We start from the raw sequence: 19,139 nt of genomic DNA on the forward strand, positions 1-19,139 counted from the left end.
ATCTACTTACAGACTTCTGAAAAGCAAAATGCCTTTATTAGCCAAACTTCATGAAAGGAATTGTGTGTTGTGGTTTAACCCAGCAGGCAGCTAAACACCACACAGCTGTTCGCTCACTCTCCCCCTCCTCAGTGGGATGGGGGAGAGAATCTGAAAAAAAAAAAAAGTTTAAAATTCATGGGTTGAGATAAAGACAGTTTAATAGGACAGAAAAGAAGGGAAAATAATTAATACTAGTAATAATAATATACAAAGCCAGTGACGCACAATGCAATTGCTCACCACCCGCCGACCGATACCCAGACAGTTCCCAAGCAGCGATCGCTGCCCCTCGGCCAACCCCCTCAGTTTATATACTGAGCATGACATCATATGGTATGGAATAGCCCTTTGGTCAGTTTGGATCAACTATTCTGGCTGTGCCCCCTCCCAGTTTCTTGTGCACCTGGCAGAGCATGGGAAGCTGAAAAGTCCTTGACTAGCATGAGCAGTACTTAGCAACAACTAAAAACATCAGCATGTTATCAACATTCTTCTCCTACTAAATCCAAAACACAGCACTGTGCCTGCTACTAGGAAGAAAATTGACTCTATCCCAGCTGAAATCAGGACAGTAAGCAAAAGAAAACACATCATCTGTTGTGTAAATATGATTTCTTTTTGCAGAAATGCATACCAAAGATAAAAGATGCTATAAAGAAAACTCTCTGATATATTTGCATTTCATAAACAGATTAATTGATAAAGAGGTGTATCTATACATCCCTCTGGATTCACATCCAGAGGGTCGTGGTCAATGGCTTGATGTCCACATGGAGACCAGTGACAAGTGGGGTCCCTCAGGAGTCCGTACTGGGACCGGTGCTTTTTAACATCTTCATCAATGACATAGACAGTGGGATCGAGTGCACCCTCAGCAAGTTTGCAGACGACACCAAGCTGAGTGGTGCAGCTGACACACCAGAAGGACGAGATGTCATCCAGAGGGACCTGGACAAGCTGGAGAGGTGGGCCTGTGTGAACCTCATGAGGTTCAACAAGGCCAAGTGCAAGGTCCTGCACCTGGGATGGGGCAACCCCCGATATCAGTACAGGCTGGGGGATGTAGGGATTGAGAGCAGCCCTGCGGAGAAGGACTTGGGGGTACTGGTGGATGAAAATCTGGACATGAGCCAGCAATGTGCACTTGCAGCCCAGAAAGCCAACCGTACCCTGGGCTGCATCAAAAGCAGCGTGGCCAGCAGGTCGAGGGAGGTGATTCTGCCCCTCTGCTCTGCTCTGGTGAGACCCCACCTGCAGTACTGCGTCCAGCTCTGGAGTCCTCAGCACAAGAAGGACATGGACCTGTTGGAGCGGGTCCAGAGGAGGGCCACCAAAATGATCCGAGGGCTGGAGCACCTCTCCTATGAGGCCAGGCTGAGAGAGTTGGGGTTGTTCAGCCTGGAGAAGAGAAGGCTGCGAGGAGACCTTATTGTGACCTTCCAATACTTAAAGAGGGCCTACAGGAAAGATGGGGAGAATCTTTTTAATAAGGCCTGTTGTGACAGGACAAGGAATAACGGATTTAAACTAAAGAAGAATAGATTTAGACTAGACATTAGAAAGAAATTTTTTACAATGAGGGTGGTGAAGCACTGGCACAGGTTGCCCAGAGAGGTGGTGGAGGCCCCATCCCCGGCAACATTCAAGGTCAGGTTGGATGGGGCTCTGAGCAACCTGATGTGGTTAAAGCTGTCCCTGCTCACTGCAGGGGGGTTGGGCTGGATGACCTCTAAAGGTCCCTTCCAACCCAAAGCATTCTATGATTCTATATTTTAGATGGAGTACATATAAATAACACGACCTTGGTCTTTTTCCTAGGTGCCCCACACCCATCCCCACTTCAGACACTTCCTACCATCCCTCCTACTGTTCTTGGTCATTCAGGCTCTCTGGGACAGCACAATCTCCTTTTCACTCTGTAGATTCATTGCCCTCATGAAACAACAGGGACAGAACAAACAAGTGGCCTTTCCCCCTGCTATCCTACAATTTTCTTTCAATTCAAATGTTTGGACCCTGCTGGCACTGGAGCTGCTCACCTCAGCGACTCAAAGTCACAGAGCAGACTGAAATTCATCAGCACGGCAGAACCTCTGAATCTTTTAAGGTTTCAACAGCTTGCTGGAAAGAATGCTAGCTGGCAATGGGATAAGGGGCTTTAATATGATCCAACGTAACAGCAGCTTTGATCCAACACAAACACAAGGGGTTCAAAAGGTGAAAGCAGAATAGAATGAACCTTTACATTTGTCCCATATGTATTATTTTATTTAGCATTTTCTATTTTATTAATAGTTTATCTTTAATATTTTGCTGTGTTTACGTGTGCAAGAACCTGGCAGAGTGATGTCAGTTAAAAAACATCAGGAAACCAATGTGTTAAATCTCTTGGGGCATGAAGCTGAAATCACTGGTGCTGCATTAGCACAAGACCACTCATAACTGACAGCTCTAAATTTTAAAGGTTAATATCACAATACTGTATTTCTAAACTGTAAATTATGCTATTCTCAGACTTACTAAGTAAAATTGATAGGGTAAAATTAAACTATAACTTCAGTTTAAAAAATACAACTTTTTCCTTCTGAATTTACTTTTACAGGGTCCACGCTAAATGTAGAGAATTTGTCAGTGAAGAGGTCACCATCTCCTATGCTGTACACAGCATGCAAAAATAAATCAAAACATTCACTTGGAAAATGGGAAATGCAATCTCTTACCCAACCCACTTTAGAGGTAAAGAATACTTCATAAGGAGACACGTTTTTAGAAAACAGGATAATCACTACAGGGCACACGCATACCATAAGAACTGCTGTTTACTGAAAAGGCTTACCTGAAAAGTTAAATGGTCTGAAATCTGTGGGTATTCAGCACCCCTGAAAACAGTCCAATATGAGCTCTTGAAACCACAGATAAGAATTTACCTGTCTAATTTGAATCAGATTTCCTAACAGGAAAACTCAACTTCTCAATATAGATGCATTACGATTATTTTTTATAAGCTGTGCTAAACTTGCTTTTAAATGAAGATTAGATATAATCTATTTTCACTGGCTTTTGCTTCTGCCAGCTGTGGTTAATTTCTATACACTGATTATACTATCTTAAAATTAAGGATTTAAAAAAATATGAGTGGTACATTGGAGAATATGATCGCCATGAAGCAGAGAAGGCACTGCTACAGGAAAACACTGTAAGTACAATTTACCTCAAAGCCTGGGGTGTAAATTCTTGGTGAAAACGACTGTAAACTGTCCATGATGGCTTACAAAGTTTTTTGTGAACTAACCATACAATCCATGATTTAAATCTGTGTCACACAGGATGAGACATTCTTGGTTAGAGATTGTTCAAAGAAATCAAACACTGAACCATATGTTTTGGTTGTCTATTATGGAAGACGAGTATACAACATTAAAGTACGTTTTCTGGAAGACAGCCAACAATATGCACTGGGAACAGGGCTCAGAGGAGATGATGTAAGTAAAATCCCATCTAATGTTGTAGTCTATTGCTTTTATGTCACACTTCATATGTTCTTAACACTAAAGATTAGTTATACACTCTCCGACATAACAAACTTGCTGTTTCATTAAAGTTTCTTGTACAATACTCTTATTTCAAATATGTCTCAAAGTTTCAAGCAACTTCAAGATAATAATTTAAAACTGAGTATTCCATACCATGCTCCTATTCAGATTTAAATCAATGTGAAAATTTCCTAAGTACTTGTAATACTTTTACCTACTCTAAGTAACACCTGCAAAGAGGAAAGAAAAGTCCTTGCTTTCCAGGTATGCATATTATTTTAGCACTTATTTTTAACTTGTTATAATACAAGCAGATATTTTAAAATATACACAACTCTACATATCTGCATGGCCTGTTGCTGTTATTGCTGCATAATGTCTCTTATTGTCTGTCTCTCATGTAACAAAAGGGGAATCAATTTCATTTGAAAAAAAAAGAGGAAATAGAACAAAAGTTTTCATGGATATTCAGAAGCAATTAAATCATGTGAGTCCCCACCAATCAGTCTTTCAGATATGGTAAATTTCAATTAGAAAATCCTTTTAGATTAGCAATGCTTTTTTACATAATTAAATTCAATTATATTCATGGTAAGAGCCTAATTCTTAATCTACCTATATGGTTAAACAACAAATACTGTATCTGCATTTCTTAACTTTTTTTTTCTTGTGTGAAAAACTGAAACAGTCATCTCTATACAGATGTGATACTTGCAAAAAAAAATTAAAAGAAACTTCAAGAATGCTTAGCTGAGCATGAAGTTCAGCATAAGGGAGGACCAGCTGCACAGCAAAAAAGCAAAGCAACAAACTACAAGGGTTATTAGCTATGTAAACAACAGACAAATCCAACTAAGGTGAAGCAGCAAAGCCTCTCTAGCTGAATCTTCAATTATGTCCTTTTCATGCATGTCGATACTTTCAAAACTTATCTTTTCTATAGATAGATTTAAAAAAAAAATGAAATCAAAACTGACCCAAGCTAACTTGATACATTTGGCAGGTCCAAGATTGACATTTGGATTCTTATTAGAAAACGTGGGATAGGATTCATGAGCTTTCAGAGATGACGGGCAAGGTTTACTGGCAAGTTTTCTTCAGGAACACTGCTTTAATAACAAGGAAAAAAAAATCCTTCACTGTTCAAGCACACTGAAAAAGTTTGGGAAGCAGAAGGGTCTAACAAATCAAGAACTGCACTGCATGTACCATCACCCTGGCATTGCTGCAGTGAACCATCAGTCTTTAAAACATTGTCTTCATTTCTGACGTGAACCTCCCAGACTATTTCCTGGAGTTTTAATATGATTTAGGAGAAAGCAAGTTTAGTTTTCTGTGGTTCTTCCATTGTTCAGTATTCCTGTAATGGCCCTGATTAAAAAAGGCTCAGATTAGAAACAATGACTAAGTAAAATATGGAATGGAACTTAATATGGTACTCTACAGGATACTGTAGTTTATGTATGGTACACTACAGAATAAAGATATAAAACTAAATTTTTATCATTTTAACAGATTTAACAATTAAGGCAACTAGAAAATTACCTGAGCAATACGTGAACAATTTTTGCTGAACTAAAAGGAAGGAGAACACAATCCCTCCCATCTCAGGAAATACCAAAATATAAGACTTTGTTGTATGTTCCAACTTGTGCACAGAAAGTACATATCTTAAACAGTGGGTCTGGACTGACAACAGTCAAATTGGAAAGCTACAATTCCAGAATAAGGATTTCAAACATCTAGTTTATAACCAACAGTATATCTAAGACTTGGCTTTACCAGGCCAAATCTGTAATCATGACGTTACCTCAAGCCTTCCTTTTTAATAGAGTATTGTTTCTCTTGAATTCAGAAATCCTCCCATAAATCAACTACAACAGAAAAGTTTCTGAATTGTTTTGCTAGCCAGCTATGTGGAGTACCAGGGAGCCACAGAAATGACAGCCTCCCACTTCTATGCATTATTCTCAGCAGCAGACATAAACTTAACACTGGACTGGGCACAAAGCACACGTGCAACAATGAACAATCAACGGCACCAGCCTTGCTCAGCAGAGCTACTTCCATCTCAGGCAGTCTGAAAGGATTGCCCAAAAATGGTCTTTCTTGAAAACTGCCATCTCAACTTCTGCAGCTTGCTTAGGGTTCTCATCTCAGGAGGGTGAAAAAAATTTGTAAGGCTGTGAATTACAGCAAAATTGCTGCTTATAATTTTCCAGTGCCTGTTAAAATGCTTTGCAGAGTGCTCTGCATTGTCCCTCCACAGGGAAGCCCTTTGTTACACCACATTTTGCAGTATGCAATGCAGACAGACCAGCTGCTTTATCTAGATTAGCTGAACATGCCTTCTTCACCTGCTAAAGAGAAAGCAACCTAAACAACAACAAACAGGTGCAAACCTATTACATTTCTCCCCAGTTGTTCATTTTATTGAAAGGTTCAATCTTACTGATTTTCTGCAGCATTTTTTCCGCTTTTGGATTAGTCTATTTCCATCCATTAAAAACTTGTTTTTTCTTACACATAATTAAGAGTTTTCCCTATCTGATTGCAACTCTTTGATTTTTCACATACAGTGTATTAGGTGTTAACACTTTGTATGATCAAAAAAGATTTCTGATTAACAATTTTTTTAATTGTATTTAATTCAACTTTCATGAGTGCATCATTAGCTCTCATATAGCCTTCTAAGGCCATAAGGGGGGAAAAAGCATTGATCATATTTCTGTTTATTTTTAAAAACTGTTACTTCTATGTCAATGTAATGGTGATCAACGGCAAGTAACTGAAGTCCCATGCAGCTAAATTAGTATCAAGCTGGAATAGAATGAATACAAGCAGAGGAAAAAGAAAAAAAAAAAACCACACACCAACCACACATGCTGTTAGTAGAGCTGTATCTTTTGCTAGCAATTTAGCCACAGATGTTCACATCTACATACATATTTCATATATTATACTGAACTCACTAAAGGCTAAATCACATAAAGCTATAAAGATCAGATCCCCGAATGGGACATATGTGGAATTTAGGCATTTACATTCAAAACTGCTGTCCTGAGCACCCTTTACTTGGCTGTTGCCTTCCCCCACTCCAGTCAGTTTTCAGTATTAAAGATCCAGAGATACCTGTAATGCTGCTTCTTTTTATGTACACAGTTCTTTTGAAGATAAAGAAATCAAAACCTTGCTCACACTTAAAGCTTATCATGACACAAAATTTTAGTATTTTTCTTAGCACCTTCGCAAAACTAGATCTGCCACACACAACATACATGTTTTTAGCATGTCTGCAGCGTCAGGCTCAGCTCACAATGCAGTAACTAAAAATCAAAGGCAGAAGTAGGCTCCTCTTCAACTCAGTGCCTGTTTTATACACAAGCTTAGAGCATGGCCTGACGTGTGTCTCTGGATCTTGCTGTTCTGGCCACAGACGTTTTCTCCATTCTCACCACTCCCTATCACTATTTGCAGCTACCTTTCATTTTCAAACCATTGGTCATAGAAGTCACATCAATTCAACTCAGTTCATTTCAAAGTGAGTCAAATGGATTAGCTACAACTACCTTCATCAGCCATTAAACTGGCCTGACTTTTAGAGCAGATGAGGGAGCACTTCCACAATGTCTTCCACTGACAGCGTTATGTCAAAAGTTACTGCCAGGAAAATGGGCACAGTGAACACCTGTCGGGGATGCTAATACTTTCAACTGAGAGAGATATTTACATGGTAAACAACTTGTCCACAGCTTAAATGACAGTTCAAGGACGAACTATTCTCACTCAGGATGTGCAACATGTAGTCCAGAGTCCTACCACCACCCCAACACAATTCAAAACTACACCTCAAGGAGCAATCCTTGAGACCCTATTCCTATCTCCCCAGAACAGCAGATACAACATTCCTAAGACAGCAGAGATCTGTTTGAGTCTTTTCAAACAGTGAAGGGAAATGAACAACTCTGAAGAATTGAATTTTCTTCATGTCTTTAGGTGTCTTTACACCTAACAAAATGTGGGTTTCCATTAAAAGGGCCAAGGATGTAAAGTTCTGGACCATCAGTGCTCATCAGTATGATTTCTAAGTCAACTTCATGTTCTAGCAGCCATGAAGAGACTCAGAGATTAATATTTTAAATCTCACTAAATCAAATAAGAGTACAGGACAAAATAAAATAGGAAAAAAAAAATCTAAGTAACAGCTGAGACATTTTTCCCTAATTACCAAAGAGCTACAGCTAAAAGATACAGTAATGAATAACATGACATTAGCCCAGTGAGGCCAAGTTAAATTGCAGAGCATATGAACAATTACAGTAAGACTTTTTAACTTTCCAATCAGCAAAAAACATTACAAAACAGAAAAGGAACTGACCCTGATAAAGAGTAAGTTGAGAATAAAAAAAAAGTTAGGATTACTTTGGTATTACATGAAATACAAACCAGTTTTGCCTAGATTTCTAGTAGCAATAGTAATCGTGAACATAAGGCAAAGACAAAACAGCAGAGGAACAAATGTACACAAGTAAAAATTATAAAAACAAAACTTTAAAAAAATAGCACACTGGTTTTGAGATCAAATTTTCATCTTAAAATAATACAGGAACCATTACACCAAATCACATTTAATTGGATTCTCTTGTTATAAACAAGGCATGGATCAGGTGGAAATGACAGAGAATACCATGAGATACCATCACATATACAATGAATGCCCATGCTTATAGTAAATGTAATATAATATAGATACATGGTAAGTATTAATGTCACAGTAAGCTTGCATTACTGTGTAGTCTAAAGAATAGCTCAAGATGAGAAACACGGGTATGATGACAGCTTAGTGGTATGATGAGAGCTTACAAGTTACACACAGGGAAGAGAACTATTTAAACTGAAGGACTGCTAACAATCGGAATGGTAGGCTTAAGAAACTCCCACCAGGACAGATGAAGATAAATACCTTGGATAGCTTTCCATTGCTGCTTGATCAGTTCAGGAACCTTGAACCACACCTTTACTATTTTAGGAACAGGCTTGGAGGATGTCATTGTTTTGAACATCAGAGAACCAGACTAAAGGCCTGCCGAGAACACTCTTGTTCCATACTTTAAAGGGGTTTCATAGCAATTTTCTCAGTAAACTGAATGGGAAAATAGAAGGTACATTTAAAAAGCCACAAAGAAAGTTGCAGTGTAAAATATCATGTACTGCTAATTAAGTGTAACTTTTGATAGGTGAAAGTTAGTAATGATTTACAGTTGCTTCATCTTTTCAAAATCTATCATCACATCTACCATCACGAACTTTTACAGGTGACAGTGTATTCTCAGGGCTTAAACATGCTCCCCTTTTGCCCTAAGCAGACAGCTGCTTTCTCCTACACAAGACAGAGACACAAAGGAATTAAGAGGATTAAATTCTGGTGCTTTTCCTTTTATGATAGCTTCTATCTAATCTAATCATAAACATATGCAAAATGTTGCCTATTTCTAATACTGTCATTTGCAAGTCTTTTAATGTTATAGACAAAAACATCTGGCAATTCCGTTTTCAATCACTGATTACAATTTTTCTTTTTCCCCCCAGAAATTTAATTCTGTGAAAGAAATCATTGACTTCTACAAATCTGTTCCCATCACACTCATTGATGGGAAGGATAAATCAGGAATCCAGAGAGAACAATGCTACCTTACATATCCATTCAAGTTGCGCAAAAGATGTTTTCTGCCTTAACGTCACCGATTTGTTTGCATAGATGTAAATAGAACAATTATTTAAATGTCTCAACAATCAGATTAACCTTTGAGTGAGGAGCTCCCCATATTATTATGAAGCATTCTAAATGTTCCACTAAAAAAACTTCTCTTCAACTGAGAATATACTACTCTATTTTTTGATTCTTGTAATTTGTTTTTAACTTTGAGGACACAGGTAAAGTATATGCCATTGTATTAATTCACAAAAAAGTGTTAAGAGACCAAATCCTGATATCTTTACAATGATTGAGAAATTTGCTTATCTTGCACTGTACCTTCTAACACAAGACAAAAACCAAATTCAGTCTTGCTTACCTAAATGTCACTGAAGTTCAGTTAGTAGCAAAACTTAATAAAGCATGCTAGTTATATAAAAAAATATTCTTGCTTTTAAAAATACACATTAAATGCTATTTATCTGACTATTCACTGTTTAACAATTTCACTTAGTCTGCATATGTGTTTGCACAATAACAAGCTGTGCTCAGCAGCCACTGAAGTCAGTGGGTGTCAGCTGGTGTTCATAGGTATTGGAGCAGATTATAAAGCTACCTTTAATTATGTAAATTCTATTACTTAACTAACACTTATTCTTTAGCTTAAGTAGCAGATACTTGTATTCCGTATCTGACCCTTCAACCACTTACATAGTGGGACCATTATGCAAACGGTCCCTTTGAATTCATATCATGTGCAAAGGTAGAGATAAAAATCATCAGTAGGAACAGTAGATGTGCTTCAAACTTAGCAAGAAAACACATTCCAGTTTGTATCAAAGACGACAAGAAGGTGGTATTTTTCCAGAAAAAATATGGTAATATTTATTCATATAATTTCAGTTTTGAAAGGCTTAAGTAAACTGATTATAAGTATGAAAGGCAAACATCAGTATTTATCTGCAAAGCATCCATAATCTTCCTTTCTAAGCACACTTCAAAGTTTGACTAGGTAATTGGAATATACCAAGAAAGCAACATCAGTTAATTATCCTTACAGAATAGGAACAAGAAAAATAAAAATATTCAAGCCCAAAAACATGTCATTCTAACCCAATTTATGATGTGGTATGTAGAGTGGCACAAACTAGCTCTAAAGAAATTTAGAAGTTGGTTGTTATTTCCTTGCAAACCTTTGTGGTGGGTTTGATGCCAGGTGCCCACAAAAGCTGCTCTATCACTCCCCTCCTCAGCTGGACAGGGGAGAGAAAATAAAACAAAAAGCTCCTGGGTCAAGATAAGGAGAGGGAGAGATCATTCACCAATTACTGTCATAGGCAACACAAACTTGACTTGGGGAAATTAGCTTAATTTATTACCAATCAAATCAGAGTAGGGTAATGAGAAATAAAACCAAATCATAAAAACACTTTCCCCCCACCCCTCCCTTCTTCCCACGCTCAACTTCATTCCCAACTTCCCTACCTCTTCCCGCTAAGCAGCACAAGGGGACGGGGAGTAGGGGTTGTGGCCAGTTCATCACACGTTGCCTCTGCCACTCCTTCCTTCCCACGGAAGGGCTCTTCACACTCTTCCCCTGCTCCAGCGTGGGGTCCCTGCCACGGGAGACAGTCTTCCATGAACTTCTCCAATATGGGTCCTTCCCACGGGCTACAGTTTTTCATGAACTGCTCCAGCGTGGGTAACTCCCACGGGATGCAGCCCTTCAGGAGCAGCCTGCTCCAGCATGGGTCCCCCACGGGGTCACAAGTCCTGCTGGCAAACCTGCTCCAGCATGGGCTCCTCTTTCTCCACAGGGCCACAGGTCCTGCCAGGAGCCTGCTCCAGTGTGGGCTTCCCAGGGGGTCACAGCCTCCTTTGGGCACGTCCCCCTGCTCCAGCGTGGGGTCCTCCATGGGCTGCAGGTGGATATCTGCTCCACTATGGACCTCCATAGGCTGCAGGGGGACGGCTGCCTCACCATTGGCTGCAGGGGAATCTCTGCTCCAGTGCCTGGAGCACCTCCTCCCTCTCCTTCTGCACTGACCTTGGTGTCTGCAGAGTTGTTCCCCTCACATAGTCTCACTCCTCTCTTCCAGCTGCTGTTGCACAGCATGTTTTTTGTTTCCCCCTTGTTAAATATGTTATCCCAGAAGCGCTACCACCGTCACTGATGGGCTCCGCCTTGGCCAGCGATGGGTCTCTCTTGGAGCCGGCTGGCATTGGCTCTATTGGACATGGTGGGAAGCTTCTAGCAGCTTCTCACAGAAGCCACCCCTGTAGCTCTCCCGCTACCAAAACCTTGCCATGCAAACCTAATACCCCTTTTTATTTCTCAATGCTGCATTGAAATGCAAGAGAACATTCATTATCATTATTTCTCTCAAACCACTGAGACTGTTAAACTTGAATGAAGTTGTTCTGACATGACACTATCTAATAATAAGAATGAACATTAACAAAACAGAAGCTGCTAAGTAGAGTTTGGCAGAGCTCGTAAAAAGGAAAAGGGGCATGACAATCTGCTTTACGAGTTTCATAGCCACCATACAATTTAACTTACAAAAGTTTTGGTGTTAAAAAAAGAATTTTTTTAAAATTAAACTCATGAAGAACACACAGCTTAACAATTGACATAGCAGATTATGGCAGTGACATACAAAGCTTTGCAGATGTTTACTACAACAGTAAACTTACTTACAAAAGACAAGCATTAGTAGTATACTTAAACCTCCTAGAGCTTATAATGCTGAGCAGCAACACTTCCCCGTCCCTCCCCCAGTACATCTTTCATGTGGAATGTTCTAATTTTGCCAGTGACAACTCTTAGGAAGCAAATTCAAAACTATTTATTTAGTAGCTTCTAAAGAAACAAAATTAATTCAAACAGTAACCTGGACTGAAGGAGTTAAAACAAAGGAGGAATTTTAACCGTGTTTTTTCTTATGTTAACAATTCAATATTTATTATATGTGGTATGCCAGAATTTTAAAATGGAAGCTATTTTCACAATCGAAAATGCAAATAGTACTGTTAAGTTTGGCATCAAAGTATATGAAGTGAAAAAACCCTCTAGTGTACCCATCTAAAAAAATATAATTCCATTTGAATACAAAATGAGAACTGTCATTTCATTATTATTGACAAAACAGACAAAAGGAAGTTTGTTCTGTGGAACAGGTTTGTCTGATACAAATGATACAAAAATTTTCCACGTGTATATGATGAAAAAGATCCGACTTAAGCACCAGCTATCTGAAGGATTTTAACACTGTATTGCAAAATGACTGGAGAGCAATGTTTTAACTGGTTTTGAAAATAAGCCTCAGTCAGATGTAGTTTTAAAATATTTACATTTCAATACAGATACAATACATAACTTTATCAAAACAATGTATAATCTGCTGGAGTATATAAAAAAAATATTCCCAGCTTAAACTGTTTACAAAAATGCACCAACAGTGAAAAGAGTTAGGAACTATGAGTTTTTCAAGAGTAGTCCCAGTTCAAACATAAAACACACATCCAGCATTAGAGTCAGTATTGATCTTCTCATCTGTAAAAATGTAAGAAGTTTTTAATTGTCAATATGTGCTTCAATATAGTTCATTCTGTATGATTTTAAAATGATTTAAAATTGACAAGATGAAGAAAAACAACTATTGTACATGTACAGAAACACTAGACTTCAGTATCATCCATCCCTCTTCTTCACTAAAAACCTGAAATTTGGCCCTGATGTAGGAAAGTGTTTAAGCAACTGACCAATGTTTACACTGCACTGAAGTCAGTAGATACACGTTAGCCATACATATGTAACTAGGCACATGCTTGTATGAATTAAGACCTACAAAAAATATATTCTAACAACGTCTAAATTCTTAAGATTAAGAAGGATGACAGATTGCACTGAAAATCTGGTTCAACACTGTCAATGTAAAAGCTGTGCAACATGGTTTTTCATTTTGAAAAGTCTTCATCTTCAGCAAGTTCCCCAGTAAAGAATCATTAATGCACCAGCTACAGTTGTAACCAAATGTCCAATTCTGCAAATGTGTTTCTATCAGGCTACACACACGGTGGTAGAGGGTTTATGTTTGGCTATTACTTCCTTAGATTTCCTAACAGCCTTGAGACCACATAGAGAAAAGCTTCCCTCTCCTACTGGTCCAAGCCTGATGATATCTCCAGCTCTGCCTGCTCAGAACGAAGACGGTACAGAAAGCTGACAGTGTTCTCTCTTTCGCACATCTACGCAATAAAGGCTAGGTAAAGACTAAGAACTAAACAAAATTAAACTTTTTAGTGCTATCTGACCTAGTGGGAGTAACTCTGATCCCACAGATTCATTTACACCCTTGTATCTCCTGTGAAGTCAGCAGAAGTGGTTTTGTCTCACTGAAACAGAGTACTTGCATTCAAGTTTTACTTTTCATGCGTGGTGCGTAATTTGCCACTAAAAATTATGATACACACTCGCTGCCCGCAGAGGATCAAAGGTGCTTTTGAGCACACGTATGCTCGACCTCTGAAACACCATGCTGTAATAATGCAAACTAAACCCTGTTAAATTTACAAAGATCTCATCGTCTATGATTTTAATCCATATAGACCTAGTACAAACCAGTTACTGCACAGTATCCTAACACAGACAATGGTAACTAGAAAGATGCTTGCATAGCAAATCTTCTTCAAATTTCTCCTATGGAACATATGAAGTTGACCTCCCATACAGATTTCAAACATGAGAGTGCAAAGTAGTGCTTAATCCTCACCATCAGCTTCTCTGTATCTCTGTAACTCTGCTCCCCTCTCCCACTTTGCTAACAGTAGAGACCTTTTGGCAAAATAAAGCAGTTATTTCAATCTTACTTTCCAAGCAAGTTAGTGGCACTCATTAAGAGGGAAAACCCCCTAGTCTCTCAGTTAATGCTTTTTTGCTGGAAGAGAAAGAACATCCCAACCCTTGGTTGCCTCTATCAAGTGCCTCTGTCCATGACTTATCCATTCTTCTTGGTCCATATATACCCTTCCACAAAACCAACACTTAAACATACACTGAAGTGTTTCAGCTGGTGAAGTTTCCACCACCTGGTAGTTGTTTTTATGGGTCTTTTTTAGTTTCATTTTTAGCATACTCTGCTTTTTTGCTTGGTTTCCTGTCTCAACATTTTGAAGAGTAAGACGCTTTCGATAACGTTTGACACCAAGACAACTACTTGTCCTTTCTGACAGAACTACTTTCAGGACTTGACCTTTATACTTGTTGATAGTCTTCATGACATTAATTATCTCTGTCGAGTCAACATCAGGATGGTTTAGTACCACAACTGGCTGGTTACGACGAGGGCATTTTATCAACTGATTCGCTCTCAGAGGGACAAGGCGAAGGCGTCTTGCTGTCAACAGATATGACATGTCAGAACTTGAACTGGTTTCTGACTGAGTTCTTGTTTTCCTCTTAGGAAGTTCCTTGAAGCTTGCTTGTTTCACCTTGTTTTTGGGACCTAGTTGACTTCTTGAGTAGGGTTTGCTTTGCTTACTCACATCACTGGTTTTCTGAAAGGGTACACCAGTTTGTTTGTTTTTAACACTTGCCTCTCGCTTTGGTCTTTGCCTGAGTGATATATTTCGGGACTGAGCATTTGGCTCACTCTGATTAGGCAAACATGGCAAATTACTGCTAAGTGTCTCAGAAACACTGACGGGAACTGGGCGAGGCAGAAACATTTCATTGCAATACACAGAAGGAGCTGATGTTTCACTCCCGTTTTCTATTCCGTTTGATTTTTGACTGCTAGTAGCATTCAGCACTCTCAGCATTGTCCCTTTGGGGATAAACACTGGAGTAGCAACATGGGAATTTTTAGTCACCCTGCTTTTAGATGTTCTTGCAAATGTAAGCAACTGATCTTTACTGTGTTCTTCACAACTAATCACACTGCTTCCACCGTGCACTTGAGGCAAAGATGCAGACTGTTCCACTTCAGTGGCAGGAACAACCCTCTCACAGCTTGCTGAATTTTCTTGAGGGAAAAGCACCTTTTTACTAGAACCTTGACATCTCAAAGACATGGATTTCACGTTAGATTCAGCAGCAGACATGAGCTGAGCAATCTTTCTACACAGCAATGTTGCTGACTTCTTATTGCACGTTGTGTCATCCCATCTGACACCCTCTGGAACATTTTCAGCCCCAGAGCTAAGAGAAAATACAGACGAAATAACAGGTCCCTCAAAAGAGTTGCCTTTATTTTCCATCTTCTGTAGTTCTAATGATTCCAGAAGAAGATTGTTCTTTTGACTTATGCTTTCAGCTCTCTTTACTTTGCTAAAGCCAAAAGTCGTGTCCTCGCAAGGCGGAGTTTTAGTGACAGGAAAGTTTTTTCCTGCTTCAGAACATGTAACAGATTTTTTATCAAAACTTTTACCAGCTAAATGTATTTCTGTAGAGCTGACTGGCAGACTCCTACATTCTTTGTCATCCCTCTTTAGAGGCAATATATCCTTTTGTTTAAGAACTGCAGAAGAAGAGGAAATTTTGCCCTCCTGAGTGGCTTCTACTGAAATGTTCTTGGAACTTTTCTCTTCAGAAATAGCAGCATATTTTGGAGGGGGTATATCCACACCTTCTTCATAACAATACAAGTCATAATGCAAGTTATTTTTTCTATCTACTTCCCACCTCGACGATTTAACATCACTTTTTTTTTCAGTACTATTCATCACCAGAGACGGAGAACAAAGTTCTATAACACCTGAATGGACATCAATACCTTTCACCAACTGAAAGCATAATTTTGATGCATCTTCCCTCTGTATAGATACAGAGTTACAGTCTGAGAGTGGAGAATCAGAAAAACAAACACATTCAGAATTCTTGTCATATGTACTATCCAAATTAAGCTGGTCACTAATACTGGATAATTTGTCTACATTCACTTCCATGGTTAATAACTCATTTTGAGATACAGAAGATGTTTTTTTTCCTTCTGCAGATCGTTCTGTACCTTGATTCTCAAGTTCCTCTTCAGCACCGTTCACAGGTTTGTAAGTGGCTTCTTTCATAGGAATTAGTTTAAGAACCAGCTGTTGTGCTCCATTCACTATTTTAATCTCTACTATCTGAGCTAAACAGTTAGAAGGAACTACAAGTTCAGATGGTGCAATTACTGTTAAAGGCATCCCAGGTTGTAAAGGCTCCGTTTTTGGAGAATAAACCTCAACTTCAACACTTTGATTCTCACATATGCTTATTTCAGATGGCTCCAATATTGTTTTATCCTGGACTGACGTTGTGTTTACACTACATTCTACATCATGAGACGAACAGACTGTTTTAGTTACTTTATCTGGAAACTCACAAACCATATTTGAAGGCAAATTTGAAAGTTCATTCTGAAAAGGAATTTTATCATATTTCTGCTTTTCAAATAAAGTGCTTTGACTCAGCTTCTTTTGCTTGTGGTTTACGATAGTATTTGACAGCCTTTTTGTGGGTGTTTCATGTACTCTTCTCGTATGTTTTACTATATAGTCATGTCTAACAGCACCATATTCACAGTATTCACACTGATATGGAAAAGTTCCAGTGTGTTTCACCAAATGTCTCTGGAATTCTCCTTTGGTGTAGGATACGTAACTACAGTGGGAACAAATAAATTTAATTTCTTCATGTTGACCTACATGCTTTTTATACTGCAAAGGATCCTTTGTTGAAAATCTACATTTATCACAGTAGTATTTACCTGGCAGGAAGTTTTTAACTTTAAATGTTTTCTGGGTTTTACTTGGGGATTTTTTTTCATGTTTTTCAAAGTCTACAGCATTGGCACCCCCAGGAACAAAATGGAAAGCTGGTGGTGTAATACGACTGCACTTCTTGCAGATGAGATTTTTGTCTTCAGTCCACCCAAGCTTCTTATGCTTTTCTATATCTTGCATTGAAACTTGCTGAACACTTCTGCATTTTATACAGCTTATCAGTGACAACTTATTATTCTCAGCCTCAGTCCCTTGGTAACAGCAGTTCTGGTCATCATCCCCTTTTGATGGGTTTGTTTTATCCTCAGAAGATTGCTTTGGGGATGTAGTTAAGGAATTTTTATCATTAACTTGGCCAGGGTACAATCTTGGTAAAATTTCCCTCATTTTTTTCAACTGCATTTCAGAAGACGTGACTCTACACCAGATTTGTCAAACACAGAAGCAACAGACGGAATGTTTTCTTGATATTAGTCTTGTATATGCTGCTTATCAATCAATCATTCAGGCCAACAATCTGCAGAATATGCACTTTGGAAGAAATGGTGCTCAAGGAACTGCATCCGTATTATATTCCATGTTCTTAATTTTATTCAATCAACTTGCAGCACTAAAGAATAAGAAACAGAAGATTAAGTTAGTTACAATTCACTTATTGAAATACAATGAACTAATAACTGAACTAGTAACTAATTAAAATTAGTGGACTACACCTGAATTACAGAGTGCAAGTCTACTATTAATATACCACTGATTGATTTCTACACATATATCGATTAACTCTAAGCAAAACATACCCAATCAAATAATCCTTTAAGTTTGCTCTTACTCAAAATGTTCATAAATTCATAAAAGTATCTGCTATGCATCAAAACTTAGGGAGTTCATGCTATTTCTTCCATGTCATGAAAAATTTTACATTTAAGAAATGTATTTATAAGCCTAACAAGAAAGACACTTAGGAACAGAACTGAGCAAGAGTACGATTTCAGTTCATATGCAGCCCTTAACTCAGGAAAAGATATTATGAAACACTGCAGATGCCACTCATTTGTGAATCCCAGCAGGAAAAAGGAGATGACTACAATGGTTACTAGAAACACACAACTATGAGTTGTTTTTAAATATAAGGATTTTTAAGTTAACATGGAAATTCCTGAGGTACAGAAGGAAGTTCTTTTCTAATCAGCACCAATGTTTCAGATCCAAAGTCTTGAACACTAATTCATAACAAGGTGTGATTTATACTTTACATGTTCTCGAAGTAATGAAGTCAAAACAATCTGTGGCTGCAAAATTAATTACTTTCACTTCTATTAATATCACAGTGTAATCACTTCTATATATGTGGACAAGCACATAAATAATTCACTCCATCCTGATAATACAGAATGTGTCAATCAAGCAAAATAAACAATGCAACAGAAGGCAGAGGGAGAACAGTAATATCAGTGTAAAACCACCACATTAACTTGTGCAGCATATTTGGCCCCACAGGTTCCAGCACTCTTACTCTCTCTTTTCTATATTTAACATTAACACAATCGCAGCCTTTAAGCTTTTTCCAAGACTATGAGACCACTGTTATTTGGAAAATAAACAACTAAATTAGCCTTTTGAGACATACATAAAACAAGATAAAGCCCAAAGCTAACAGCAACAAGTAAAATCTACTCAATATCTTTCTTATTCAAACATTCCTACTTACAGACATACTGTTGTATAAATTTGCATTCATGTATAGACCCTATTTCATGAGGTTATTTCTAGATTCCTTTAGATTTCAATACATCCTACAGAAGGCTTCTGCTTCTGAAATCCAGTTCCTCTCCAAGTCTATCTACAAGAGCAGGGCCTGATTTGGGCTCCAAAAGCACAGCACTGAGACCACCTAAGTAGCATCGTATTACAATAATCCTACACAAACGAGGAAAACTTTACACTGTGGTACATCTCCACAATGGCTTGACAGGAGTAAGCATCTGATCCAGAAAGTTTTTCTTGCATCTCCCTGTGCTCCATCTGCCAATATCCCTGACTGCTATAGGAATGCTGCCCTAAAGATGGGGCTCTGCAAAGAGCAAGTATACTGATGTAACCTCAAA

At 38.4% G+C, this 19,139-nt stretch overlaps 2 protein-coding genes across 2 annotated transcripts in view; one reads left to right on the forward strand and one right to left on the reverse strand.

Moving 5' to 3' along the window:
• The window catches only part of CLNK (cytokine dependent hematopoietic cell linker), a 35,847-nt gene extending 26,536 nt beyond the window's left edge, over positions 1 to 9,311 (forward strand). Inside the window, exons 14-17 of the mRNA XM_075709686.1 lie at positions 2,645 to 2,778; positions 3,161 to 3,238; positions 3,369 to 3,524; positions 9,165 to 9,311. Of these exons, the coding sequence (XP_075565801.1) occupies positions 2,645 to 2,778; positions 3,161 to 3,238; positions 3,369 to 3,524; positions 9,165 to 9,311 (515 nt within the window). The remainder of the gene's footprint in view (positions 1 to 2,644; positions 2,779 to 3,160; positions 3,239 to 3,368; positions 3,525 to 9,164) is intronic.
• A 4,885-nt stretch (positions 9,312 to 14,196) lies between these two features.
• Positions 14,197 to 17,436, reverse strand: ZNF518B (zinc finger protein 518B). The gene has a single exon (XM_009481671.2). The coding sequence runs from the start codon at positions 17,434 to 17,436 to the stop codon at positions 14,197 to 14,199; it is 3,240 nt and encodes a 1,079-aa protein (XP_009479946.2).
• Between the last annotated feature and the right edge of the window lie 1,703 nt (positions 17,437 to 19,139).

The sequence above is a fragment of the Pelecanus crispus genome, chromosome 4, assembly GCF_030463565.1.
Source record: "Pelecanus crispus isolate bPelCri1 chromosome 4, bPelCri1.pri, whole genome shotgun sequence".
In the NCBI taxonomy this organism is placed as follows: Eukaryota; Metazoa; Chordata; class Aves; order Pelecaniformes; family Pelecanidae; genus Pelecanus; species Pelecanus crispus.

Coding starts and splice junctions, on each gene's coding strand:
- ZNF518B (XM_009481671.2), bottom strand. CDS start 17,436: ATGCAGTTGAAAAAAATGAGGGAAATTTTACCAAGATTGTACCCTGGC.